General features: G+C 38.9%; 2 protein-coding genes across 15 annotated transcripts in view; both read left to right on the top strand.

Moving 5' to 3' along the window:
- LOC109411912 (dystrophin) overlaps positions 1 to 26,718 on the top strand; it is a 387,179-nt gene that overhangs the window by 235,033 nt on the left and 125,428 nt on the right. The window lies entirely within an intron of this gene.
- Positions 16,600 to 20,681, top strand: LOC134291313 (craniofacial development protein 2-like). The gene is made up of 2 exons (XM_062858906.1): positions 16,600 to 19,133; positions 19,306 to 20,681. Exon 2 carries the CDS (start codon positions 19,333 to 19,335, stop codon positions 20,143 to 20,145), a length of 813 nt encoding a protein of 270 aa, XP_062714890.1. The 5' UTR covers positions 16,600 to 19,133; positions 19,306 to 19,332; the 3' UTR covers positions 20,146 to 20,681.

The raw sequence follows: 26,718 nt of genomic DNA, 5'->3' as shown, positions 1-26,718 counted from the left end.
TCCAACATTTAGAATTAGGTTTATCCCAAAAAACACCTACTTTTTGGTCGAACTTTGACGCTCTGTTTTAAATATCTTCAGAGGTTATAAAATTTCATTCTCTGGTAAAACTACTTCTTCAATAGATTTAAATACACACCTAATTTTTAAAAAATACAAATTTTCAATTTTATGTATTTTTTATTTGCGTAATACCTAGTTCTTTGATAACGCATAAAAAAGAGTTCCTCAAAAAATGGCCTTTTTTCATTTTTAAGAATTGCCCTAAACTGCAGAGGGAATTTTTCTTGATAAACATAATTTTCCTATATCATGAGCATTCTGGAAAAGAATATATATGCGCAAAAATAAGAGAAAAAATTGAATATTTTCCCACAGCTTTCGCAATCTTAAATTTTTAAGAGGTGTCCAAAATTTTAAAAACGTATGTGCAATCTATAGTATCTTTTTTTTTGTATTTTAACTTAGATGCTAATTCTACACTCATCTATAGTATCGCCAAAAATAAAGTTACGTTTATTTCAAACAAATTATTTTTTTGGGCAATTGTGAACGTTTATAGTTAATTTCCGATACAGTCCTTATTAGGTTTTCTTACTGAATTACTCTCGGGACAGTTAAACATTTTTACATATTATTTATTTTTAGTCATTTTGCTTTCTTGTATATTTGTAAAACGCTTTTTAAAACAAACTATTGAGTTGGTACAAAACACTACGGGACTACGCTTTACAATTTCTTTAAATTTGTGTGAACAAAGCCCGAACATAGGTTGTACGTGAAAATAATCCAAATTTTATTCAACATCATTAATTCTTCATAATGATGCCTGTTAAATAAGAGATTGTTAGTTGGGTATTTACACTCCCGTTCAAAAGTTTGAGGTCACCCCCTCAAAAACATGTCATTTTTTTAGGCCCGTATCTCCGCCAATTTGCGTCCGATTTCAAAACCCTAGGTTTCATTCAAAAGATAATATGTCAAAGAAACTTTGAACATGATTTAAAAGAAACTTTTTCAAAAAAATTTGTATGTAAACTTAACCCAAAGTTGCCAAATTTTCTAAAAAAATGAATATAAACTTACGGCAGTGTCGCTGGAAGTTGGGTCGACCAAATTTTAAGATGAGAGCGGTAATATAACCCCTTTTCTATTAGCTTTCAACTGCTTTTTACAGAACTTATCTAAAAAATCTAGAAAAAAAGTTATTAAGTAAATTAATCCTTGATGTCATCGACCAAAAGTTTGGGGTCACCCCTCAATAAAGGGCGAACACGATGAAATTGCCACACAGAAAATATTGTATAACTTTTGATTGCGCTCGCCAAAATAGCTAATTTTTTTACCATGAATAGTATATTATGTGTAGCTAATACCATAAAATTTTCATTAAAATCGGTTGAGTAATGGCGGAGATATCGTTGAAACAAGGGAATTGCCACTTGAGAATCTTGTACAAACAAACATTTTGGAAAATATCACTTTTTTGCCGTTTCAACGCCGGCGCCAAAAATACTGAACCGATTTCAATGAAAATTTTTTTGTACGTAAAGTATGTATGTAGAAGTAGTTTGTCAAAATTTCATTCAATTTGATCATACCGTTAAAAAGTTATAGCCATATATGTCGCACTATGTCACAATAAGCAGATGTGGTTTTTGGTATACTGAAATTCAAACTGCTCTTACTTTGAAAGTACTCAACAAAAATGGCTGAAATTTTCACTGTAAACAGTTTAACACAACAATTTTACACTGTCGAAGTTTTATAAAAATCGGGACAGTGTTACCAGTTCTACAGTCAAAAAGTACCTAAAATTTACCTTGAAGCGATTTGAGTTTTGGATATTTACTAGAAAAAGTACTGAACCGATTTCGATCAAATTTTTACCAATTAATTGATACTATGTTAAGAATATCGAGTGAAATTTTCAAACGTTTTGATGAGGTAACAAAAAAGTTATAGCCTAAGTAATTTTTTGAAATGGGTGTACAAGTTTTCTAAAATATCATTTTATGATATCGACAATATATGCGCCAATACTCAACCGATTTTAATGAAAATTTTATGGTATTAGCTACACATAATATACTATTCATGGTCAAAAATTTAGCTATTTTGACGAACGCAATCAAAAGTTATACAATATTTTCTGTGTGGCAATTTCATCGTGTTCGCCCTTTATGATGTATCGGCCAAAAGTTTGGGGTCACTATCGTAAAACATGGAAAAGTGATTTGTTGATATCTTTGTCATATTTCATTCAATTTTAATTCTTGGCTTTTTTGAAACAAAATAATGATACTTACTGCATAGACATTGAACCACACATACTTGTTGAAATTTACATACTAAAACTTAACGTAAAGTTGCCTCATTTTTTGAAGCGTGGTAAAATGTGCTAACTTTACATAACATTTTTATATACAAAAATCTTTAAATACGTTAAGTTAAAGACATCAAACGTAAATTTAGCTAATTAGCTTTGAAATGAGCCAAAAATAATTAAAATTGAACTATAGATGACGAAGATATCACCAAATCACTTTTCCATGTTTTACGAATGTGACCCCAAAGTTTTGGCCGATACATCATATTGAGGGGTGACCCCAAACTTTTGGTCGATGACATCAAGGATTAATTTACTTAATAACTTTTTTTCTAGATTTTTTAGATAAGTTCTGTAAAAAGCAGTTGAAAGCTAATAGAAAAGGGGTCATATTACCGCTCTCATCTTAAAATTTGGTCGACCCAACTTCCAGCGACACTGACGTAAGTTTATATTCATTTTTTAGAAAATTTGGCAACTTTGGGTTAAGTTTACCTACAATTTTTTTTGAAAAAGTTTCTTTTAAATCATGTTCTAAGTTTCTATGACTTATTATCTTTTGAATGAAATTTAGGGTTTTGAAATCGGACGCAAATTGGCGGAGATATGGGCCTAAAAATGACATGTTTTTGAGGGGGTGACCCCAAACTTTTGAACGGGAGTGTACACCCTCGGTGTGCCTCAACATTCCATTGAGAATGATGTTTTCGAGTATCATCCCACCGTGACAATCTAGCATATTGGTCTATATGCCGACGGGTCTCCGGGTGGTTTCCCCGCCTTTGGAAATAGAACCAGGGGGAAAACTCCTTCGTCCAGGCATATCTGCATAGCAGGCCTAAAAATCTCAGGAGCCTCTGCAATATCTACTTTTAAGGCCAGGTTCGGAGCTCCATCCGGACCTGGGGCCTTACCTACGCTAAGGGACTTTGCTATCTCCACAAAGTCTACATCGGTGACCCTCAGTCGCCGGTTCACTATAGGATATCAGGCGGACAAAAATCAGAAAAGTGACTTCCACTAATGCTTGTCCTGAAATTTTCTATCGATAATAAACATATAAACTAAGAGAAATCTAGAATTTCAAGTTTCTAGTTGATGTAGTTACAAAGATGTTGAGTATCAAAGTTGAGTAAAGCTAAAAAATGTAATTTTCGCAAAAAAAAAACAACACATAATTTCAAATCAATATTTTCTAACTAATAGGGTATCGCGCCACTTGGGCGGTGGCTTCTATATTCGTCTGTTTCCCACTATAACTCAGTCAATTTTGGACCAATTGACTTGAAATGTTGTACACGGGTAGATACTATACTAGCGTGGTTCAAAAAATCGTTTTTGCTCCACACCGCTTATTCGATTCGTAAGATTCTAAGCCTTCTCCTAAAATTTGAGCTCATTTGGTTGAAAATTGAGACTGCACAAGCCCTTCAAAGTTTGTATGGGAATTACTATGGGAAAACGATGTTTTTCATTCAATTGACCGTAGTATTTCCCCAAGTGCCCTAGAGCGTTAGTTGACCCTTGTTACTCCTAGGCTACTCTATCAGCTACAACTTTGCCGAAGACCGCATTCAAATCGGACGCCTCATTAATAAATTATCGATTTGTATCCAACTGGACAAACTTTAACAATGATCCTCCAGCTTCCCAGCAGGCAACACTGCTGCACATGGCGCCAAAGATAGCACACTGAAATCATGGCTACTATGTTTCACTGCAAAATGCAGTGATGCCCATTGATTAGTTTAATCATCATGAGTAAAGATTTCGATTGTGGAGAAAAATCGGTAACTAATTAATGAAGCATTCGATTCGAATGCAGTCTTCGCCAAAGTTGTAGCTGATAGAGTAGCCTAAGAGTACCAAGGGTCAACTAACGCTCTAGGGCACTTGGGGAAATACTACGGTCGATTGAATGAAAAACGTCGTTTTCCCATAGTAATTCCCATACAAACTTTGAAGGGCTTGTGCAGTCTCAATTTTTAACCAAATGAGCTCAAATTTTGAGAGAAGGCATAGAATGTGGTTACGAATCGAATGAGCGGTGTGGAGCAAAAACGATTTTTTGAACCACACTAATACTATACCTATCTCACCGCATTCCAAAAATTGTGTCAATTGTGTCAATTGGTTCAAATTTGACTGAGTTATAGCGTACAGACGAACAGACGAAAATAAAAGCCACCGCCCAAGTGGCGCGATTCCCTATCATCATTATCTATTGGTTTCAATTCATCATTGGTAAGATAATGAAGCAAGATTTCCAACAAACACGTGTTTTTGTGAAATAATTGAACCATTGTATGAAAAAAGGTACAAGAAGAAGAAGAAGTTGAAAAAGGCATGAGATTCAAATTTTGATAATCGGCATCTTTTTTTCCCAAACATTGCCAGGCTCAAAATCAGTTTATGGTCAAGCTTTAGGTCTACTCTAATGATTTTGTATGCGAAATGCTGCGGTAAATTGCGGTCTTGGGAGATTCAGCGTTTTTTACGCACGAGACCGCCCGGGCGCACCCCTTGAGATTAAACGACGATTCTCAAACATTCTAAGCAAATTCCATTGGAAATAATTTTTGAAAGTAACTACACAATAGTGTTGATCATTCTAAGCACAAAAAAAAAACAAAATAAAAATTTAAAAAATAAAACAAATTTAAACTTTTTATATATTATCAGTTATTTGACCATATTGAAAATACGCCCTTTTCAAAATTTGGCCGTGATGTTTAAAAATGTCCATAAACAATATATTTTAGTCAAACCAACTACAGAATACTAACAATTCCTCGAAAATATGACGAAAATATTTTTGTCCGCCTGCTTGTATGGGAATCCCCCATAGTCCGGCTGTCCTATGAAAGGAGGCAAGAACTATGATCATGACGCAGAAAAGGCCGCTCGATGATCCCCTTCAACATCTCTGGAGATTGCTCTGTATGAGCCATTACACCTCTCGTCTTGGCCATCACGATCCTGGCACTCTGACAGAGACCCTCATAGCAGGCCGTTTTTACTTGTTCTTATCTCAGTCTTCAGCGGAGCGTTCGTTTGTTTCGCTCTTCCTCAGATCGTGCTCGCTGCATCCCGTAGGCAGGCGCGACGCAGGTCCGCAATCGCTTGAATCCACCAGTCAGCTGATGACCTCCCATTTCTAAAGTGGACTCGCCTAGTTATAGTCGCATCGCACGCACGCGAAACCACCGCTACCAGCTCGTCGACATCCAAAACAAGTAAGTTTCGCTCACGACGGAGCGCCTCCCTAAATACCCCTTCGTCAAAGTATGATGTCTTTCACCTGCGAGGGGTTGGCCTTGGCCTAGCTGCCTCTTCCTCTACCCGCTGCCTGTTGTGATACTGTAGCGAACCGCCAGGTGATCGCTGTGAGTGTAGCAATCGTCTACCAGTTCGAACTACTTGTTAGGCCAGGACTACAAAAAGTCAAGTCAATAATCGACTCCGCGCCGTTTCGAGTAAAGATACTCTTGATACCGATATTAACCAGGTCGACATCTAGTATGGCCAGTGACTGTAGCAGGATCTGATCCCGATGGTTAGTGAAACGACTTCCCCATTCCACGGCCCAGGCGTGAAAGTCAGCCGCTATTACCACCGGCCTTCGGCTGTAGCCGTCTACCTACGTATTCCACCTTGTATCGAATCGCCAGATGGCCACTGTGCGTGTATCCGTCGTTGACCCTCCAGTTCGAGCTAGAGTTTAGACCCGGGCTCTAGAAGGTCACATCAATGATTGACTCTGCACCGCTCTTACTGTAGATTTTTCTGTCGCCTACGTTCGCGACTTCCACGTTCAGTCTAGCCATAGCTTCGAGTTAGTCGAGCGGCTATCCTACTCAATCACCTAGGCCTTGAAGTCTTCACCGACGGCCACGGGACACACTCCCACTAGTGCGCATGATAGCGAATCTTGATTGATAGCGAACATTGATCTCCGCTATTGCGAAGCCCTCGTGCGATGTGGAGTTTATTTCTCGTACCGGAAATCGACCGGTTGTAAAGATCGCCGCTAACTTGGCCTAATCTGCTACCCAGTTCCCGTTATCGAGAAGGATGTATGGGTCCGATAGTATACATTTAGTTTTATTCACCTAGCTCGCTAACAAACTGTTAGGTTGCTTGGCAAATATCGGCATACGTAAACCGAGATATGGCACTATATATTAAGTGTGTAGGGCAATGTCCGAGTCTGATTGCCATAGCAACTGTTGTACGGCTTCACAGTGGTTCAGGTTTAGCTGTGTAACCTGCATTATCGTCAGTTGGTTCGACCTCCTCCCGTGCCTGGACATTTAGGGCCGCCCGTCGTGTGACCATTGTTTGCAGTGCAAATCGGGTACTTTTGTGCTCCGGTCGGGGCCTTTGCATGCCCACGACTTATGTTCTCGCTCAAAACACTCGTAGCACGCCACTGGCGGCTCGTATGGTCCACTGCACGATTTTTTGCTGGCCTGCTTACTCTCACACGAAATTTGACGTTTGAGAGGTGTCGGCACCGCTCGTTACACAGCCGCCATAGAGAAGACCAGCCAATAAATTACAATTCGAAATGATCGTTAGTTTCACCGAATAAAGTAGTTAAGTGTTTTACAATAAATCTTGTTGGTTTGTAACTACTAAAATGTGTTTATTGGTGGTTTAATGTGACGATTAAGTGGATTGGACTATGACGGCTTTTGGTGGACTTTGAAGTGCGTACAGCATACTGGACCCTACGGACCCAAAACGGATAAAAGTACGGATTCCCCCCAACGCTGGCCACTAGACGTAACACAAAATTGATTTATAAAAAATCGTCCGAAGAGATCGTAAGGGGAAACATTTTTCCGGCTTGTTGAAAATTATCAGTTTTTTTAGACTTAGTTGAAAAATCATAAACCTGTCACACTTATTCAAATAAGATGATAAAGTAGCATCTATATTTTACATTTACATCGTTTTCAACCATATAAGAATCGAACACAATCAACTGAATAGATGTTGGATGGTAGAGTGATGAATGTAAACGGCTGAAATTAGAAAAAAAAAATCAATAAACTTTATGTTACCACAATTATATCACAGTTGGTTGTGGTCAAAGGTTTACACCGTGTCCAATAAGTTCTCATACAAAATCAAATTGAATTCATTTCACATCTGTAATTAGGATTATGAAAGTAAATATATTTATTCAAAGGCAAACTAACACTGTTCAAATGCAGCATAGGGTATATGGATCATTCCTTGGCCTAATTTGCAAACCGCCTTGACAATTGTGACCATAACTCATGAATTAATAGCACTAGAAATAATATGTTGACCCTATTACGCACTCTAGGCAATGCATGTTTCACCAATTGGAAGTAAACGAACGTAAATATTCAAGAATTTACTTAACTAAGTTGAAAAGATTGGATGTGATTGTATGCAACGTTGGTCTATGGTACATAAATTGGCCTATTAGTGGATACAACGTTGGCCTATTGCTTTCCATGCACTAGAACCACTTATTATCTCATTTTTTCAATATTTCTGCTGAGGTATTATCTCTGTTTGTTCACCAATCATACTTTCAAATTACATTTTCGGAGCCAAATTTTCAAAAAAATATAAATAAATCACTTAAACTAAAGTTCTTTCTTTTTTAGTAACGAAAACAATGCAACCCGATTATTGTGTTATATTTTTACAGTCACCGCACACAAAATCTATCTTTCTGTTCGTTCTTGCTGGTTCTTACGCAAGCAATGTTGTTGGCGTCACTTTATCGGTGTTTTTGACGTCACTTTACTGATGGGCCAAGATTTGGGTACATAGTGAAAAAAATGTCCTCAATATTCGGCCCACATGTAATTTGTAAAATAGTTATTATTCGTTAAAAACAAACATACAAATTTAAAATAGCATCTTTGACCGTCGCACCAAATGTTCAGTTATTGAAAAGGCAATTCGAAATATTCCAGAATCATGCCATTTATGATCATGTGTATAGACTACCCACTAAGCCGAAGAATCATGGCGTCTACAAAAGCTAAACAAAGTGACATTTTCATACAATTTTAATACTCCAAAGTGTTAAAATTGAAACGAAATGTTACAGATGTTTGGCGCAAAGCTTTTCCGATATCCAGTTCGGCGTGTTTGTTTGAGTTTTTCGTTAACGTTAAGATAGGCCGAACGAGGGGACTATGCCAACGAAGCATCCCGATACCCTATGTTTTGGAATTAACTGTCCTTCATCCTTCTCTGCTGATCGCTTATGTGTCGTAAGTCCATTTCTGCTGGCACGCAGATGTTTCGTCACATTTTAACGAGCAATATTTTAAAGTTGAAACAAATTAGGTTCTTGTCCTCACCATTGCTAGTAGTAACTATGGCCAAAAGAGAAAAAAATATGAGACCCTGGATTTGTGGAGTACGAAGCCATTTTATTTTGTACAAAATAAAACGTGAATCCAACAAAAATGTCCATTTACCTGTTTTAATGAGATTTGTTGTGTTAAAGAAGCATGGCTGTATCATATCTTGTTGATTCACAACATTCTCACTTCTAAAACGTACTTGTACCCCTATTGTGGTAAATTGTGTCCAAAATTTACGTTTTATGATGTTTATCTTTAATATAACGAAAATTTTCAAGGAAATCAGCTCAAGTGAAGCTTACTAGCAAATTTCTTGCCATATCAACACTAAAATTGTATTGTTTCAGCTTTCGTATATCCATTTGGTACAAAACTTGGGATATAAACTCAAAATTTAACCTTAAGGACTCTATTTAGCTACCGTAGAATGAACAACTTTTCGGACATTTTTTCTTGCGTGCCGGGGCAAACGGATTTCAGAAAAAGGAAGTGTACTGCTAGGCTTATAAAAACAAATAGAAAATAATGTTTTTCTAAACCGTATGCTTTATTTAATCAGTATTATGTGGCCCTTCAATACATGCATTCATTTTGAAAATATGAAACACAGATGTGAAATAAAATTATATTTTATAAATTTGTATTTTGTATGAGAACTTATTGGACACGGTGTAGACCTATGGTGGAACCACTGTGCAGCGTCCTTGCATTATGAGAAGTACGCAGTGCGCAAGATTTTTGGGCCTATCTCGATGCGTGGAAAATTCAGGTAAGGAATCACTCGAAAAATGAGGATGCTTTTGATTTTTCTTGACTCCAGTACGGAACTGAGAAGATACGTAAAATCAAATGGAACTCTCTGTGTTGAATTTCTTGACCATTCCGGTAAAGAAAAAAATAATGCACTGAACGGAAATTACTTGAGCGATACCTAGCATAAACCCGTGGCCACCGGAACATGTTAGAGGACTGCTCTATCTTCATAATTTTTATATTCATTGTTTTGGTAACCGTTACCCCCAGTGGCCACGAGTGTGACAGGAAGGCCACTGGTCCTATTTTGGTAACGAAGGTGAAAAAACATGAGGAGCCATGGACAAAATGTGTTCGGAACAGGTTTCTTCAGGGCAAATTCCAGTGGCCAGAGGTTAACCAGAGGCGGTAAACGCACGGGTATTCAGCATGACCATGCTGAGGGTGACGGGTTCGATTCCCGGTCGGTCCAGGATCTTTTCGTAAAGGAAATTTCCTTGACTTCCTTGGGCATAGAGTATCTTCGTGCCTGCCACACGATATACGCATGCAAAATGGTCATTAGGCCGTCCCTTATTTTGCAAAAATTGGAAATGTTATAAGTTCGTTGTTGGAAAATGATCGTTTTAGCTAAAAAATGATCGTGTCAAAATTTGAAGTCATTATCTCAAGGCTAAGTGGTCCCTCAAGGGGCCTAAAGTTGTCAAAAATTGTATGGGACCAAAAAAACATGAATTTTTTTTTCGACAAAAAAATACGCTAGTCTACTGAAACCGGTGATTTTAGGACCCTTAAGGGCCAAAAATGTGCTTAAATTTGCGATATCTCTACTCGTTTTTGAGTTATTGAACAAAATAAGGTAAGTTTCCTTCGGAATCTAAAAAAATAATCAAAAATGCTGATTTTTCAGTTGTTTTTTTGTCAATATCTTGGAAACGAGTAGAGATATCGCAAATCTAAGCACATTTTTGGCCCTTGAGGGTCCTAAAATCACCGGTTTTAGTAGACTAGCGTATTTTTTTGTCGAAAAAAAATTTCATGTTTTTTTGGTCCCATACAATTTTTGACAACTTTAGGCCCCTTGAGGGACCACTTAGCCTTGAGATAATGACTTCAAATTTTGACACGATCATTTTTTAGCTAAAACGATCATTTTCCACTAACGAACTTATAACATTTCTAAAATTTGTAAAATAAGGGACGGCCTAATGGTCATTGGCAGAGGAAGCTCTCAGTTAATAACTGTGGAAGTGCTCATAGAACACTAAGCTGAGAAGCAGGCTTTGTCCCAATGAGGACGTTACGCCAAGAAGAGAGAGAGAGAGGTTAACCAGAGAGGTGACTGGCACTGTTTACGGTTACAAAGATAATGTACATGAAACATCATGACGATAGAAAACCACTATAGCCACAGTTGTGAAGGCGTGATTATTCAGTATAAGCATGCTGATGGTGAGAGGTTCGATTGGCGGTCGGTACTGGAACTTTGTGTAAAGGATTTTTTCTTAGCTTCCTTCGTTATAGAGTATCTTTGTGCCTGCCACACGATATACACATGCAAAATGATCATATGCAGAGGAAGCTTTCAGTTAATAACTGTGGCAGTGCTCATAGAACATTAAGCTGATTGTCAGGCTTTGCCCCAGTACGGACGTTACACAAAAAAGAAGAAGATGAAGATTATGGAGATAGAGCCCTTGCATGGCTGGTAGCCACGGGTTAACCAGAGAGGTCACTCGCAGTTTTTTCGTTTACAAAGATGATGGATATGGAAAATCATGAAAATAGAGTCGTCGCATGCCTAGTTTTGGTGTCATGGTCAAAATGTCCTCGAAACAGGTTCCTCCAGGGCACATTCCGGTGGTCACGGGTTAGCCAGGGAGGTCACTGGTCATTTTCATGGTTACTAAAATAATGGATATGGAAAATCATTAAGATAGAGCCGTCGCATGCCTAGTTTCAGTGTCATGGTCAAAATGTCCTCGAAACAGGTTCCTCCACACACTAAGAATAAATCGCAGAATTCTGTGAAATTTCACCGAAATCTCAACAGCAGAATTTTCAATGAACTGTTCGGTGATTTTTTGATTCACCGAACAATCTGTAAAAAATAAAAATGCTCATCTGTCAGATTCACCGAAAGTTTCGGTGATTTGCTTCACATGTTTTCTGTGAAATATTTGTTTGTTTTTGTTGGTTTCACAGAACTTTCTGTGATTTGTCTACAGATGTACTGTGATTTTTTATTTGGTTAATTTGCAGTTCACCGAACTTTTCGGTAGATTTTTTCAGTTTTCTCAAATCAAAAACGAAATGATTTTTTTTTTTGATTTATTTGAAAATGGAAGATTTATTTCGATATTCATTTGTGAATATGTAGTGCGTGGGCATAGCACTTGAATCAGTAGGACAAAAGGAGTTGTTTTTCACATAATCGTTCATGTGACGTTGCAACGCGGTGATTTATGCTGGCACTTCATCGCAGTCGAAACAAATGGCTACAAAAGATACATATCATTAATGTGCAATTAGCACTTACGGAAAATACTCACCAGCCTCTCATCCCACTACTGAGAATGGTCCAAAACTTCTAGTTTTTGGTTGTTTTGCTGATCTTAAATAACACTATTTTATTGAATGATATTACTTTTGCCATCGTCACAAAATAACAATTAAAACCAAACAATTTTGTTTTGACAACCCGCGCTTGGCAGTGGCTTTTACAGAAATTCGGTATAAATTATAACGCGCGATAAAAATTTTGATGTTCACCGAACTGTAACGTAAAAATTTCACAGAATTCGGCGATTTATTTGCCTTTACCGAATTTTCCAGTGAAGTTTTGACAGTTGGATTGGAAAACATAGAATTTCACAGAAAGATCTGTGAAAACATATTTTACATTTTACATACGGTGAAATCTTTCACAGAATTCTGCTGTTTATTCTTAGTGTGCAGGGCACATTCCGGTGACCACGGGATAGCCAGGGAGGTCACTGGTTATTTTCATGGTTACTAAGATGATGGATATGAAAAATCATGAAGATAGAGCCGTCGCATGCCTAGTTTTGGTGTCATGGTCAAAATGTCCTCGAAACAGGTTCCTCTAGGGCACATTACTGTGATCACGAGTTGGCCAAGGAAGGGCACTGGTATTTTCCACAATTACTAAGATGATGTACATGAAAAATCAGGAAGATAGAGCCGGCGCATGCCTTGTTTTGGTGTCATGGTCAAAATGTCCTCGAAACAGGTTCCTCCAGGGCACATTCCGGTGACCACGAGTTGGCCAAGGAAGGGCACTGGTACTTTCCACAATTACTAAGATGATGTACATGAAAAATCATGAAGATAGAGCCGTCGCATGCCTAGTTTTGGTGCCATAACTGAAATATTTACGTAACAGGTCCGCGAGGGCCATTCCGACATCCGGGACAGGACCAGATCGTGTTGACTTGTTCCACATGTCCACTATCAGACACGCATTGTCCAGTTGGACATTTTTGCCGAAGACACCAACATTGTATCTAGTAAATCATATAAACCATAATTGAAAGCGTTTGCCGTGTACTGAGTAGGTACACGACGCGACCGCTCGTGTAACGGTCTGGTTTAAAAAAAAGTTACACCAGCGGTCGCGCCGGTGTACTGAGTACAAATTTAAAATGTGAGGTTAGAATTACGTATTTTTCAAGTACTTTCCGTGCATTTTTTTCATTTTTTTTTCTGCCTTACTAACAAGAAGAAGAGTGGATCTTGGAATAGGACCAACACCCGGTTCAATTTGGTGCGAATTTCGATTATTTTTTTGCATTTTTCTGAGACGCGTGTACTCAGTACACGCAAGCGACTGATGGTGGATTAACCGTAAACACCCGGGACGATCTACTTTTGGTAGAAATGTAATATCTTCTTGGTTTTATAACATTTTACCCCGGATTTTTTTTATAGTCAAGGGGAATAGTTGTGCTAAGAAATGCATGGTACCTCCCCCCTTTGCACCCTCACCCCTTTTGCGGGGAGCTGAGAATACGTGACTTTTTTTGTATTTTTTATAAATTCTACATGTTTTTGCTCAAATTTTATCTTTTTGCTAACCGTCAATAGTTTTCACTGATCCTAGACATGTAATGTATTACTACTCGTCATAGTCTGTTGAAGTTTTGATCCCAGAGCTACTCTAAGGCCTCCAAAGTACTCCGAAGTTTGTGACACAAATCTAACATTCTCAACCAAATTTTATACACGATGAATGATAACAGAACACAGTCTACGTTACTCAAAAAACCGTCAAAGCACCCGGCACATGAATTGGGTGTTCTAGGTCATCCAAACTACTCTGGAATTCATTTTCTTAAGATCTAAAACATCTACCATCGTTTGTGTTCACTCTGTTCAAGAAATTTAGTTACGTTGATGTCCATTAGACCTCACATTGCTATGAGCAACTTGATATTGTGGTAGTTGGACATTAGAGTGGGTCATCGTTTATATGAATAAATGAAAAATTCAATGGTATCCCATCAAATCAAAGCTTTTTTGATCCCATTTCAGGACTGAAATAAGTGTGCAAAATTTGGGCACGATCGGTTATGTCTACGTTTTGCGCATCGCGTTTGAAGTTTGTATGGGGTTTTACATGGGAAAACACACTTTTTTGCATTTCTCTCATAACAAGCTCGAATTTGTCTAAAAACATGTAACCGTTAAAGTGAAAACATAGCCTAGAGTATCCTGAAAAACTTTGTCGAAGATCGCGAAGTGATCTGATGCTTATGGAAAAAGTTATAGCGATGGCATTGCTTGGCGAAACAGCATGATTTTGTTGCTATTATTATTCCTTTGCATGTTAAAGTATAAACACATGCATGCGGTTCGTTGGTTATAACTATTCTCACAAGCATCGGATCGCTTTGCGGTCTTCAACAAAGTTTTTCAGAACATCCTAGGCTATCATTTTACAGTATCGGTTAAAAAGTTTAAGACAAACTCTTACTACTTATGACAAATATGCAAAAAAGTATGTTTTCCCATACAAAATCCTATACAAATTTCAATTGCAATGCGCAAAGTGTAGACGCAACCGATCGTGCTCAAATTTTATACAGATACTCAGGACTCGAAACGGAACCAAAAATGCTTTGATCTGAGAAAACGGTTCCGATGACCCACTCTATTGGACATTCCGTGAAATGCAAATGGCCTCCAACACACTTTGAAGTTTGGGTTACGATATCTACATACTTAATCATGCTTTAGTTGTGAAGAATTTTCGTGGAATGTAGTGAATATTGCTGATCGAACCTCAGTGCACATCTATAATGCTTTTGGTACATTCATAGGATATTCCAGGCTTTCCAAACTATTCTGGAGTTAGGAAATTCAAGGTCTACAGGCTTACTCTTGTTTTTCTTCACTCTAACGGCATAATTCTTTCACGATTGTGTCTGTTGCATATTCCGAGTATCTCTATTTGTTGCTATTTGGGTGTCCATTGGCGTACAAATGAACCCAATGTTTTCTGAAGTATGGGTCGCAATATCTGTAAATCTTGGTGATCTAGGTCATCTAAATTATTCTGGAATTAAGACCTTCAAGCTCTACAAGCACTGCTCTTGTATCTCTTTGCTTTGCTTTATCGATGTAATTCTTCCACGATTACCTCTGTTGTATCTCATAATATGTTGAGTATTTCTTTGTGTTACTTGTGCATGCACTTACATACAAATGATCTTTATGGTATTTGGAAGTGTCGGAAATTACCCAAGAATTCCTCTAGGCGTTCCTCGGAAATTCCTCCAGGAGTCCCTCAGAAGTTCATCGTGATGTTCTCCGAGAATACCGTTACGAGTTCCTAGGGAAAGCCTTAGGACTTCCCGTAAAATTCTTCAGGAGTTTCCCAGCAGTTTCTCGAAAATTTCATCAGGAGGTATGCTGGAATTCCTTCAGGAGTTCATCAGGAAATACTTCAAGAAACTTTCGAAAAATCATGCAGGAGTTCCTCGGGAATTCCTCCGAAAGTTTCTCAGGAATTCCTCCGAAAATTCCCCGAGGATCCACGGGAGTCCCCCAAGGATTTCTCCAGGAGTTCCCTGAAAACTCCTCAAGGAAGTTTTCCCAAGAGTTCCTCCTAAAATTTCTCCTGGGATTCCTCCAGGAAGTTTTCCAGGGATTCCTCCAGGAATTTTCCTAAGAATTTCTCCAGGGATTCCTCCAGGGATTCCTCCAGCGGTTTCTCTAGAAGTTCTTCCAGGGATTCCTTAAGGGATTTCTTCAGGAATTCCCCCAGGGATTCCTGCATGGATTCCTCCTTGAATTTATCCAGGAATTCATTCAGGTATTCCTCCAGGAATTCCTCCAGAGCTCCTTTAGAAATTCAGATTCAGAAATTCAAATTCAGGTTTCCTCTAGCTAGTAATCCAGGGATTTTTTCAGTATTCAAGGGATTTTTTAAGAATTTTCTCTAGGGATTCCTCCAGAGTTTCCTCCAGAAATTGTCCCAGAAAATTCTCCGGAAATTCTTTCAGGAAGTTCTCCAGGGATTCCTCTTATAACATCTCCAGGAACTTCCCCAAGAATTCCTTAAAGAATCACTCCAAAAATTCATCCAGGAATTCCTCCTACACATCTGCCTAGAATTCTTCCAAGAATCCCTCCAAGAATTCCAAAAACTCCTACATACATAATCAACTACCTTCTGTGAAAATTTCATGAAATTCGGCAGAGAAATTCAAAAGTTATGAATGGGCAAACATCGCACATGAAAAACACGAAAAATTTTCACGAATACTCATCCTTATCAACACCAGTAACTTTCAATTCAATTGATAAAAGTTGATGAAATTTTGCAAGAAAGTGTCTTTATAAGTATCATAACTGCTCATGAAGTTTCATAATTATCCTCACAGAACTTTGAATTGTAGCGGAACCATCTAGTATGCGAATGAAAATTGGTGATAATTGTACAAAATCTTAAATTACCACAGGGTTCATTCAAATATTACGTAACGCAAAATTTGTCAATTTTAGACCCCCTCCCTCCCCCACGTAACAACTTTTGTATGGAAAATTTTGAAATTTTGTATGAAGCGTAACACAGCGCTGGACCCCCTCCCTCCCCCCTTAGCGTTACGTAATATTTGAACGAACCCACATCTGTTTGTTTCTCATCCACAGTCAAAAGTAATACATCGATTTTTATGAAATTTTGCACAAATCATAAACATACATCAAAAAGCTCTCAGTAAACTTTTGGCCAATTTTTATTGACTCAGTACAGAGTTACTGCCGTACTTCTGTGTCCCGATTATTGCGGATACTGGCTTTAGCTCTTATCGTTTTCTTGCAATTTCGATTTAAAGTGCGCGAAAAAGTGCTAACCATGACAGATGCAAATTTATTATCTGAAATTGCGATGCTTAAATCGAAATGGCAAGAAAACGATAAGAGATAGAAGTTTGATGACAAAGAACTAATTGTAGAGTGGAACAGAGGTCACAACTTTGCCTAAGAAAGAATTTTAAATTATTACGAATTTTTCAAAGATAATTGACGAAAACAAATTAAAACACATTACTTTTGAGCTATTTGCTCTTTTAACTAAACCAATCGATCCAAACATGCCATTTGTCCAAAATCTTTCGAATAAGGGTAAAAAAAAACTGTGATAACTTTGACCATTTTCAAGTTATAGGCAATTAAGGCAATAAGAGTCAAAAACATGGGAAGTTCAATAACTACGTAACGGATGAGATTTGAGCATATGCGTAGAACAATTTTTTTTCATCATTTATGGTCCTTTTAAAAAGTTTGCACTCAGGAATCTAACACCCTGTATAAGCGCTTCACAAATTATTAAAACATAGGTACTTTTTGAACGTTGTAAAAAATTATCATAGGGTATGTGTGCCATCAGTAATCTCATGTTCCCATATTCATCCTATTCGAAAACAAGCGATTACGGCACCGATTGATTCCGTTCTTTTTGTTTTCATGGGTGCGCACTCCTAACAAAAAATACAAAAATAAGAAACAAAATAAACAGCACTTCAATCCTTTGTTTTTCGTGGGATGAAAATGGGAGCCACATGCTTAATAAGGGAACGAATACCCTAGATTGACACTTTTTGGATTTTTCTCGAAAAAATGTAAATTTTTTTACATCAATGTCAATAAATTTTAATGTTGATTTCCAAAGATTTTCCACTTCTGTTCTCAAGTTATCTCTAATCAGATATGTTTGAGCCTACTTATATTAGAAGTAGAACACATTTAGTAATTTTTGTGTGGTATTGTAAATTTGACTTATTTTCCTCTATATGGATACACATTTATGCTCAATATAACTTAATTCGACATGAGAAAATATTACATTTTATAACGTTGTATTAAGTATCATTATATTGTTGATAAACGTTAAAAAATTTCATTTAATTCGGTTCACAGGTTTCCGAGATATGACAGCTCAAAAAATAGTTGTCTGAATAATAGTGTTTCACCCGAACGGTTCTAACTTCGCGAAAAATCAATCAATTTTTACCAACAATGCACATATAACAGGTTGACAAACAGTCAAAATTTGAGATTTTTTGATGCACTCTCTGAAAAGTTACTTGGAAATTTGGCGAAGTAGTCCCAACAAGGTAATAAACTTTATAAAACGAGTTGTGCTTAGTTGGGATCAGGTGTTACATCAACCATTGTCCATCACAGCTCAATGGACTACCCGCTTTGCGCGTAGCCACAGTTGATCAGCAGGAGTAAATCAATTTAATTTTGTATGGCGAAATGCATCTAAACTTAAATTACTTGAAATACAAAGCTTTTCCCGAAAAAATATTTGGTAGGCTTAATAGTGGGGCTGCAAAACGGTGAGTCGATAAGGAGAGCGTCCAATATAGCTCTGGTCCTCACAAGTTCCTACCTCATGCTTCCACGGGTCAAGCGATGACAAAGACCGCCAACTAAGAGTTGTGTGCTTAGCTGGTAGTGCAGCCTGGGCACTGTTGTCCTTCTGACTTCAGCTAGATTGAGGAGGTACGATCCGAGTGTCTGTTCACCAAGGAGGTGCGGCTCAAACAGCGTCTGTTGTGGCATCCAGCGGCTGAGTAAGAAACGCTGCACCACGCCCAGCTAGATCCAAGGTGGTAGCCCCATCAGCGTGGTCGTCCCAGTGTTGGTTGGGACGTTAAACAGAACTGGCACGATGGCCCTCCGGCGAGACAGGAGTGTTGGCGTAGGCCCAATTAGCTACCCGTAAAAACCCCCATTGCGAATAACATAGGAGAAAATACGACTCGATACAATCGGCAAAGACCCACGCGACGAAATATGGACTACGATTGGAAACTTGGAACATGGAATTGCAAGTCACTAGGTTTCGCAGGATGTGACAGGATAATCTACGACGAACTACATCCCCGCAACTTCGACATCGTGGCGTTGCAGGAACTTTGTTGGACTGGACAGAAAGTGTGGAAAAGCAGGCATCGAGCGGCTACCTTCTACCAAAGCTGTGGCACCACCAATGAACTGGGGACAGGATTTATAGTGTTGGGCAAGATGCGACAACGTGTGATCGGGTGGCAGCCGATCAATGCAAGGATGTGCATGTTGAGAGTTAAGGGCCGTTTCTTCAACTACAGCATCATCAACGTCCACTGCCCACACGAAGGGAGACCTGATGACGAGAAAGAAGCGTTCTACGCGCAGTTAGAGCAAACATACGATGGTTGCTCGCCGCGTGACGTGAAAATCGTTGTCGGCGACATGAACGCGCAGGTAGGAAGGGAGGAAATGTACAGACCGGTGGTAATCGGGCGAAACAGCCTGCACGCCGTATCGAATGATAACGGCCAGCGATGCGTAAACTTTGCAGCCTCCCGTGGTATGGTAGTCCGAAGCACCTTCTTCCCCCGCAAAGATATCCACAAAGCCACCTGGAGATCACCCGACCATCAAACAGAAAACCAAATCGACCACGTTCTAATCGACGGTAAATTCTTCTCAGATATAACCAACGTCCGCACATACCGCAGTGCGAATATAGATTCGGATCACTACTTAATCGCTGTATGCATGCGCTCAAAACTTTCGACAGTTATTACCACGCGTCGAAGTCGAACGCCGCGGCTCAACATCGAGCAACTTCGTAACGTAGAAGTGGCTCAAGACTACGCGCAGCAGTTAGCAGTGGCCCTACCAACGGAAGAGCAGCTTGGCGCAGCTACACTTGAAGATGGCTGGAGGGACATCCGATCCGCCATAGGTAGTACCTTGGCTACAGCACTAGGCTTCGCTACTCCGAATCACAGAAACGACTGGTACGACGGCGAATGTGAACAGTTGAAAAACGAGAAGAATGCAGCATGGGCGAGAATGCTGCAACACCGTACGAGAGCGAATGAGGCACGTTACAAACAGGCGTGGAACAGGCAGAACTCAGTCTTCCGGATGAAGAAGCGCCAGCAGGAAGAACGAGATCGCGAAGCGATGGAAGAGCTGTACCGCGCTAAGGACTCACGAAAGTTCTACGAGAAGCTGAACCGCTCGCGCAGAGGCTTTGTGCCACAAGCCGACATGTGCCGAGATAATCACGAGAATATTCTCACGAGCGAGCGTGAGGTGGTCGAGAGGTGGCGGCAGCATTACGATGAGCACCTCAATGGCGACGTTGCAAGTATCGAAGGTGGCGTGATCTAGGAGTATGTGCACAGGACGAAAGACTTCCGGCCCCTGACCTTCAAGAGATTGAGGAGGAGGTTGGCCGGTTGAAAAACAACAAAGCCGCTGGAGCAGATCAACTACCAAGCGAGCTTCTAAAATACGGTGGAGAAGCACTGGTGAGAGCACTACACTGGGTCATTACCAAGGTTTGGGAGGAGGAAGTATTACCGGAGGAATGGATGGAAGGTATCGTGTGTCCCATCTACAAAAAGGGCGACAAGTTGGATTGCGGGAACTACCGCGCGATCACACTACTGAGCGCTGCCTACAAGATACTCTCTCAAATTTTATGCCGCCGTCTATCACCGATTGCAAGAGAGTTCGTGGGGCAATATCAGGCTGGATTTATGGGTGAACGCGCTACAACGGACCAGATGTTCGCCATCCGCCAGGTGTTGCAGAAGTGCCGCGAATACAACGTGCCCACACATCACTTGTTCATCGATTTCAAATCGGCGTATGATACAATCGATAGAGAACAGCTATGGCAGATTATGCACGAATACGGATTCCCGGATAAACTGATACGGTTGATCAAGGTGACGATGGATCGAGTGATGTGCGTAGTTTGAGTATCAGGGACACTCTCGAGTCCCGTCGAATCTCGCAGAGGGTTACGGCAAGGTGATGGTCTTTCGTGCTTGTTGTTCAACATTGCTTTGGAGGGTGTAATAAGAAGAGCGGGGATAAACACGAGTGGGACGATTTTCACGTTCAGCTGCTTGGTTTCGCCGATGATATTGATATTATTGCTCGTAAATTTGAGACGATGGCGGAAACGTACATCCGACTAAAGAGTGAAGCCAGGCGAATCGGATTAGTCATTAATGTGTCGAAGACAAAGTACATGATGGCAAAGGGCTCCAGGGAGGAATCATCGCGCCCCCCACCCCGAATTCATATCGACGGTGATGAAATCGAGGCGGTTGAAGAATTCGTGTACTTGGGCTCACTGGTGACCGACGACAACGACACCAGCAGAGAAATTCAGAGGTGCATTGTGGCAGGAAATCGTGCCTACTTTGGACTCCGCAGAACTCTACGATCGAATAAAGTTCGCCGTAACACGAAGTTAACCATCTACGTTGATTAGACCGGTCGTCCTCTATGGGCACGAAACATGGACCCTACGTGCAGAGGACCAACGCGCCCTTGGAGCTTTCGAACGGAAGGTGTTGCGTACCATCTACGGCGGAGTGCAGATGGAAGACGCGACTTGGGGAAGGCGAATGAACCACGAGCTGCATCAGCTGCTGAGAGAACCAACCATCGTCCATACCGCGAAAATCGGGAGCCTACGGTGGGCGGGTCACGTCATCAGGATGTCGGATAGCAACCCGACTAAAATGGTTCTCGAGAGTCATCCGACCGGTACAAGAAGACGTGGAGCGCAGCGAGCTAGGTGGGTCGACCAAGTGGAGGACGATCTGCGGACCCTACGCAGAGTGCGGAACTGGAGGCAAACAGCCATGGACCGAGTGGAATGGAGGCGGCTACTATGTACAGCAGAGGCCACCCCGGCCTTAGCCTGACCGGTAAGGTAAATAAGGCTTAATAGTGGTCACCATTATGCACAACCACTACCAAATATTTTTTCGAATAATGTGTTCTACTTTGAAGAATTTGCCTTTAGATGGTATTCGCCATACAATATTTTTGCGATTTACTTTTAGCGATTTTTGGCGCATAGAAGCTAGCGCCACATTGGTCGAGAGTAGGAAAACAGACGATGTAGTTAATTCATTGACAGGATATTTGACTAGCACCAAATTAAATATAGGTCATACCACAATATTCCTAAATAATGGACGCAGTGGTTAAAAGGCTCTACAGATGAGGGATGACAAATGAAAAGTTACAGCATATTGATTTTTATTGTGGGAGAAAAAAAAGTTGCCTATCCCAAACATTTTGGCCACCCCTGTATAATGAAAAAAATCATCGCATAATAGTTAATTATGTAACGAGTTGCAACAAGATGATTTTAAAATTTATGCAGTGATTTTTTTTTCATTTTACAGCTCATTTGAGTAGCATAATGTTGATTATGCAGCCTAAATGAACTCATTTCAGTTGCATAATGATTGAGTACGGAAAGTTGGCTACAGGTATTCTTCGATATAACGTACCCTCGATATAGCAAATTCGATATAACGTACATTTTACTTCGATATAACGTACAACATTGAAAATTTCAATTTTTCCCAGGAATAACTCTCAGATAAGCTGCGAAACCACTCAAATCAATGTTTTCTTGCAGTATTAACCTTGTTACCTAGAATTAGCGCAAATTGGGGAAAAAAATTAGTGTACGTTATATCGTAGCAAAATGTACGTTATATCAAAGCACAAAAAACGAAATGACTTTTTCGTTGAAACTCATGTTTTTCATCATTGATTTTGCGAATTTCACCGAAATCATTGTTTGGGGTTAATTTCACGTCGAATTCATAAACACAATCATAAAAAATAATAAATTTTTGTCTGCTTCTATATAACGTGCACTTCGATATAACGTGCACTTCGATATAACGTACAAAGAGAAAACATGTTTGTACGTTATATCGAAGAGTACCTGTATTATGATACTGAAATGAGTTATATAAAATGAAAATTATGATACTGATCTGTATAATTGATTTTTGTTTTCGGATAAGCAATTTTCAGATTAGTGTGATTTATATTAAAATAATTTTCTCATATACATAAATATTCCATGTAACTTCCCGATTAGAAAAACACATTGTTTTTTTTTTAATTATTTCCTTGCAACGCTTCTATACATTTTGCCCTAACGTTCATCGAGACGCTGTAGGATTTCCTTTCAACTATAACGCTACTCTTTGAGAGAGCTTTTCTCCATTAAACTCTGTAGAAAACTGAGAGGAAAAACAGGAAAACAGCATCCAGCATACCGCTCCCGAGATGATATGTCAGTCTAGGCACTGCTACGGTTTTGGTCGCACTCGTTTCTCGCAGTCGGGTGTATATAGTGTAAAAGAGTGAAAATTTTATTGCACCCTCCTTTGCAAAAATTATGGTAGCCAAAAGTGAATCGAAGTGGATGTAGTACATTCATTATTCGCTAAGATCGTGAAATTAAACGCCGTTGATTGACCAAAATGACTATCATGAGATTGTAATGGAGTATTGTTATTCCTTCTACCTTGAAAAATTATCCTTGTTTTCTATTATTATGGTGTTTGCTTCGCAATTGTGTAGAGTCTGATCAAAATATCAGATTTTATTGAGGACTGTTCGGCACGGTTTTATTAAATCTTCCTGTGCAACGCATCAACGATGAGTGACAAATGATAACAACTCGCAGTATTTCGTTCGCCATTTCTGTCCTGAAGAAACAAACAAGTCATTGAAATGATTTAAACTTAATTATGCATATGCTGCCAGATTGTAGGTATAATGACAACAGAACTACTTTTATACTATCGTGAAATGTGCGGCTTGAATGCGTGTGTAATCGCTTTATTAACATTATAAAACATCAGCTACATGTGTGCTCCTGCTGTTTTTCAATGTTATTTTTTTTATTTTTTTCATACATAATATTAATGCTGCTAACCAAAACTCGCGACAGCTAAACATCTTTTGGCTTCAAAAACTATTTGAAATCATATGTTCATGTATTTAGTATGACTGACCCTTACAAACATTTCTATTATATTTACATTTTCGTCGACATGTGTTTTTCAATTTGGCTACTGTTGGGAATACCAAGTTGTGATTTGATACAATATGTGGTGTCTGCTGTCTTTAAATATTTGAAATGTTGTTCTGGATCAAAAGCAATATAAAAATAAGGCTAATTGAAATTATGTTTAGGTTTCATTTCATCTTTATTAAATTGAAGATCAAACATCTTTAAATTCACTCGAAAATAGTAGAGCGAAATAAAAATATAAATACAATCGACGTAAATGATTACATGAAAGGTTTTTTGAAAGACACGAACACGTTTAATGCTTCCAGTACGCTATTCGCTCTTTGAAGGAAGCACGGGATTTACATTTTGATAGCCAAGAGGTTTTTAGAACCGTCATAGAACCTTACTACTTTTATTTTGGTTTTATGGTGGTTTTAACCTTCCGTTAATCGCGCTGTTGTACTTTGTACAACACATGAGAACTATCGACTATTACTTTGAAACCATCTTTTCTATCGATGTCAACCCCAAATGTATTCTACAGGAATCTTACTTGGAATATTATAAGACCTTTTTTCAAAACAGTTTAACTCCTTATAATGCGGAAAATTGAAAATCGCAATATGAAGAACGTACTATATTTAAGATAAGATAGACAGTTGAATGTGAATTAATGTATTTCAAAATCTAAATGATCTAGAAATATGGTGTCTTCGGCAAAGTTACTTGGGATATCAAGGGCCTTCGCGATGTGATCTGAGAAATTCAGATTTCAACCGATAGGCGGCGCTAGTGAGCATGTATTTTTTATATCCCATATAACTCAGGATCCTGAGTACTTAGAAAGATGGTGTCTTCTGCAAAGTTGTTTAGTAGTTCAAACACTAACTGATGAAGACAAGTATGATGTGGAATTCCACATCCAGGTGGCGCAAGTGAGTACTCAAATATTATAACTCATATACAGTAAGGACCCGATTTTGTCAGCCCCATTTTGCGACGAACTTTTTGCTCTCATTATCTTACGATCACATTTTTAGCAATTTATTAATATTTATCATCAAACTACAGCTGAGATGCAGAACATAGAGGAATAAAAAGATTGAAATATTGTTTAAGTTTTTGAAGAGAGCAAAAAATGTGTTCCGAAAAGGGGCTGACAAAATCGGGTCACTTATGTATCTCGAGATCCTGATTGCTTAGAAAGATGATGTCTTCAGCAACTTATTAGTAGATCGAACACTAACTGATGGAGATCCGTATGATTTGAAACTCCACATCTAGGTGGCGCTAGTGGGTATTCAAATTTTAAAGATGGTGTCTGCTGAAAAGTTGTTTAGTAGATCAAACACTAACTGATGAAGACAAATATGACGTGCAATTTCACATCCAGGAGGCACTAGTGAGCATTCCCATTTTATACCTCATGTATCTCATGATCCTAATTACTTAGAAAGATGATGTCTTCGACATTGTTGTTTGATGGATAAAGGATGGATGTACTTATCCCGTGACATTGACAACCTTAAGATAGAGTATATTGAAATACGATGGTCAGATATTGAATATTTTACTAAGTGCTTTAACTTCATGTAAAATTAATCAATCAAGTGCAAATTTAAACAAATTATAATCAACTAGTTGTGTAATTTTCAAATTTTGAAAACTTTCGGAAGTATAAAAATTTACAGCACGTTGATTTTTTTTTTTAGACGAATACGTTCATGCTTTTTGCAAATTTACAACTAGCGTCTTCTGGTGGCAGAAGCACGAATCAAATGGTCAATCAACTGAAAGCCCTTGATCTACCAACCAACCTTGCCAAAGATATCAACTTCCCAGGTAATCAGACTCGGAGATATAAAAGATATAAAATTTGCATACTCATTAGCACCACTTACTGGCGAAATATTGATTTCAACGACCCATCAATCAAACGCACTTAACCTATTTGACAACTTTGCCGAAACCACCATCTCTCTTCTAGTAACCAGGATCCTGAGAACTATTGCATATACATTTTTTATGTTCACTAGCGTCATCTAGTGGTGAAATTACTATTCAAACGGACAACTATCTGTAAGTTTTCGATCTTTTAGAAGGTCGGCACGAGAGGTAACTTTTCCTCCATTTGGTCTTTGATCTACCAAACAACTTTGCCGAAGACACCATCTTTCTGAGTAAAGTGGAGCTTCGTGGCCGTTCAGTTAGCGTTACCAAGCGTGTAACCGCACTATGCTATCCACTGGTGCATGTAATGTATGTCGTGTCCATGGTCTAGTGTTGAGTTCTGTTCAGTCTGTACAGCCTCTGGCTGAAGACGGTGTCCCGTGCCTTTTTAATCGGGATCCTGAGCTACATGAGATTAAAAATTTACATGCTCACTAGCGCAACTATCACTCATCTATAAGCCCTTGATATACCAAACATCTTTGTCGAAGACACTATCTTTCTAAGTAATAAGTAATAAGGGTTTGATACATAATATATAATGTTAACGTCCTCACTAGCGCCGCCAAGTGATGAAATTTCAAATTAAACTGCGAATCATCCGTAAGTACTTGACCTACCAAACAACTTTGTCGAAGACACCATCTTTCTAAGTTATCAGGTTCCCGAGATACATAGGATACAAAGTTTATTTGCTCACTAGCGCCGCCTAGTGGTGGAATTTCCAATTAAACGGCCAATAATCTGTAATCCGTTTACCTACCAAACAGCTTTGCCGAAGACACCATCTTTCTAAGACATCAGGATCCTGAGATATAAGATATAACATGAAATTGCTCACTAGCGCCGCCTAGTGATGAAATTTCAAATTAAACTGCAAATCATCCGTAAGTGCTTGACCTACCAAACAACTTTGTCAAAGACACCATCTTTCTAAG

This window comes from Aedes albopictus, chromosome 3 (assembly GCF_035046485.1).
Source record: "Aedes albopictus strain Foshan chromosome 3, AalbF5, whole genome shotgun sequence".
NCBI lineage: Eukaryota > Metazoa > Arthropoda > Insecta > Diptera > Culicidae > Aedes > Aedes albopictus.
The sequence above is the reverse complement of the archived record's forward strand: the minus strand, read 5'-3'. Positions and strand labels throughout refer to the sequence as shown.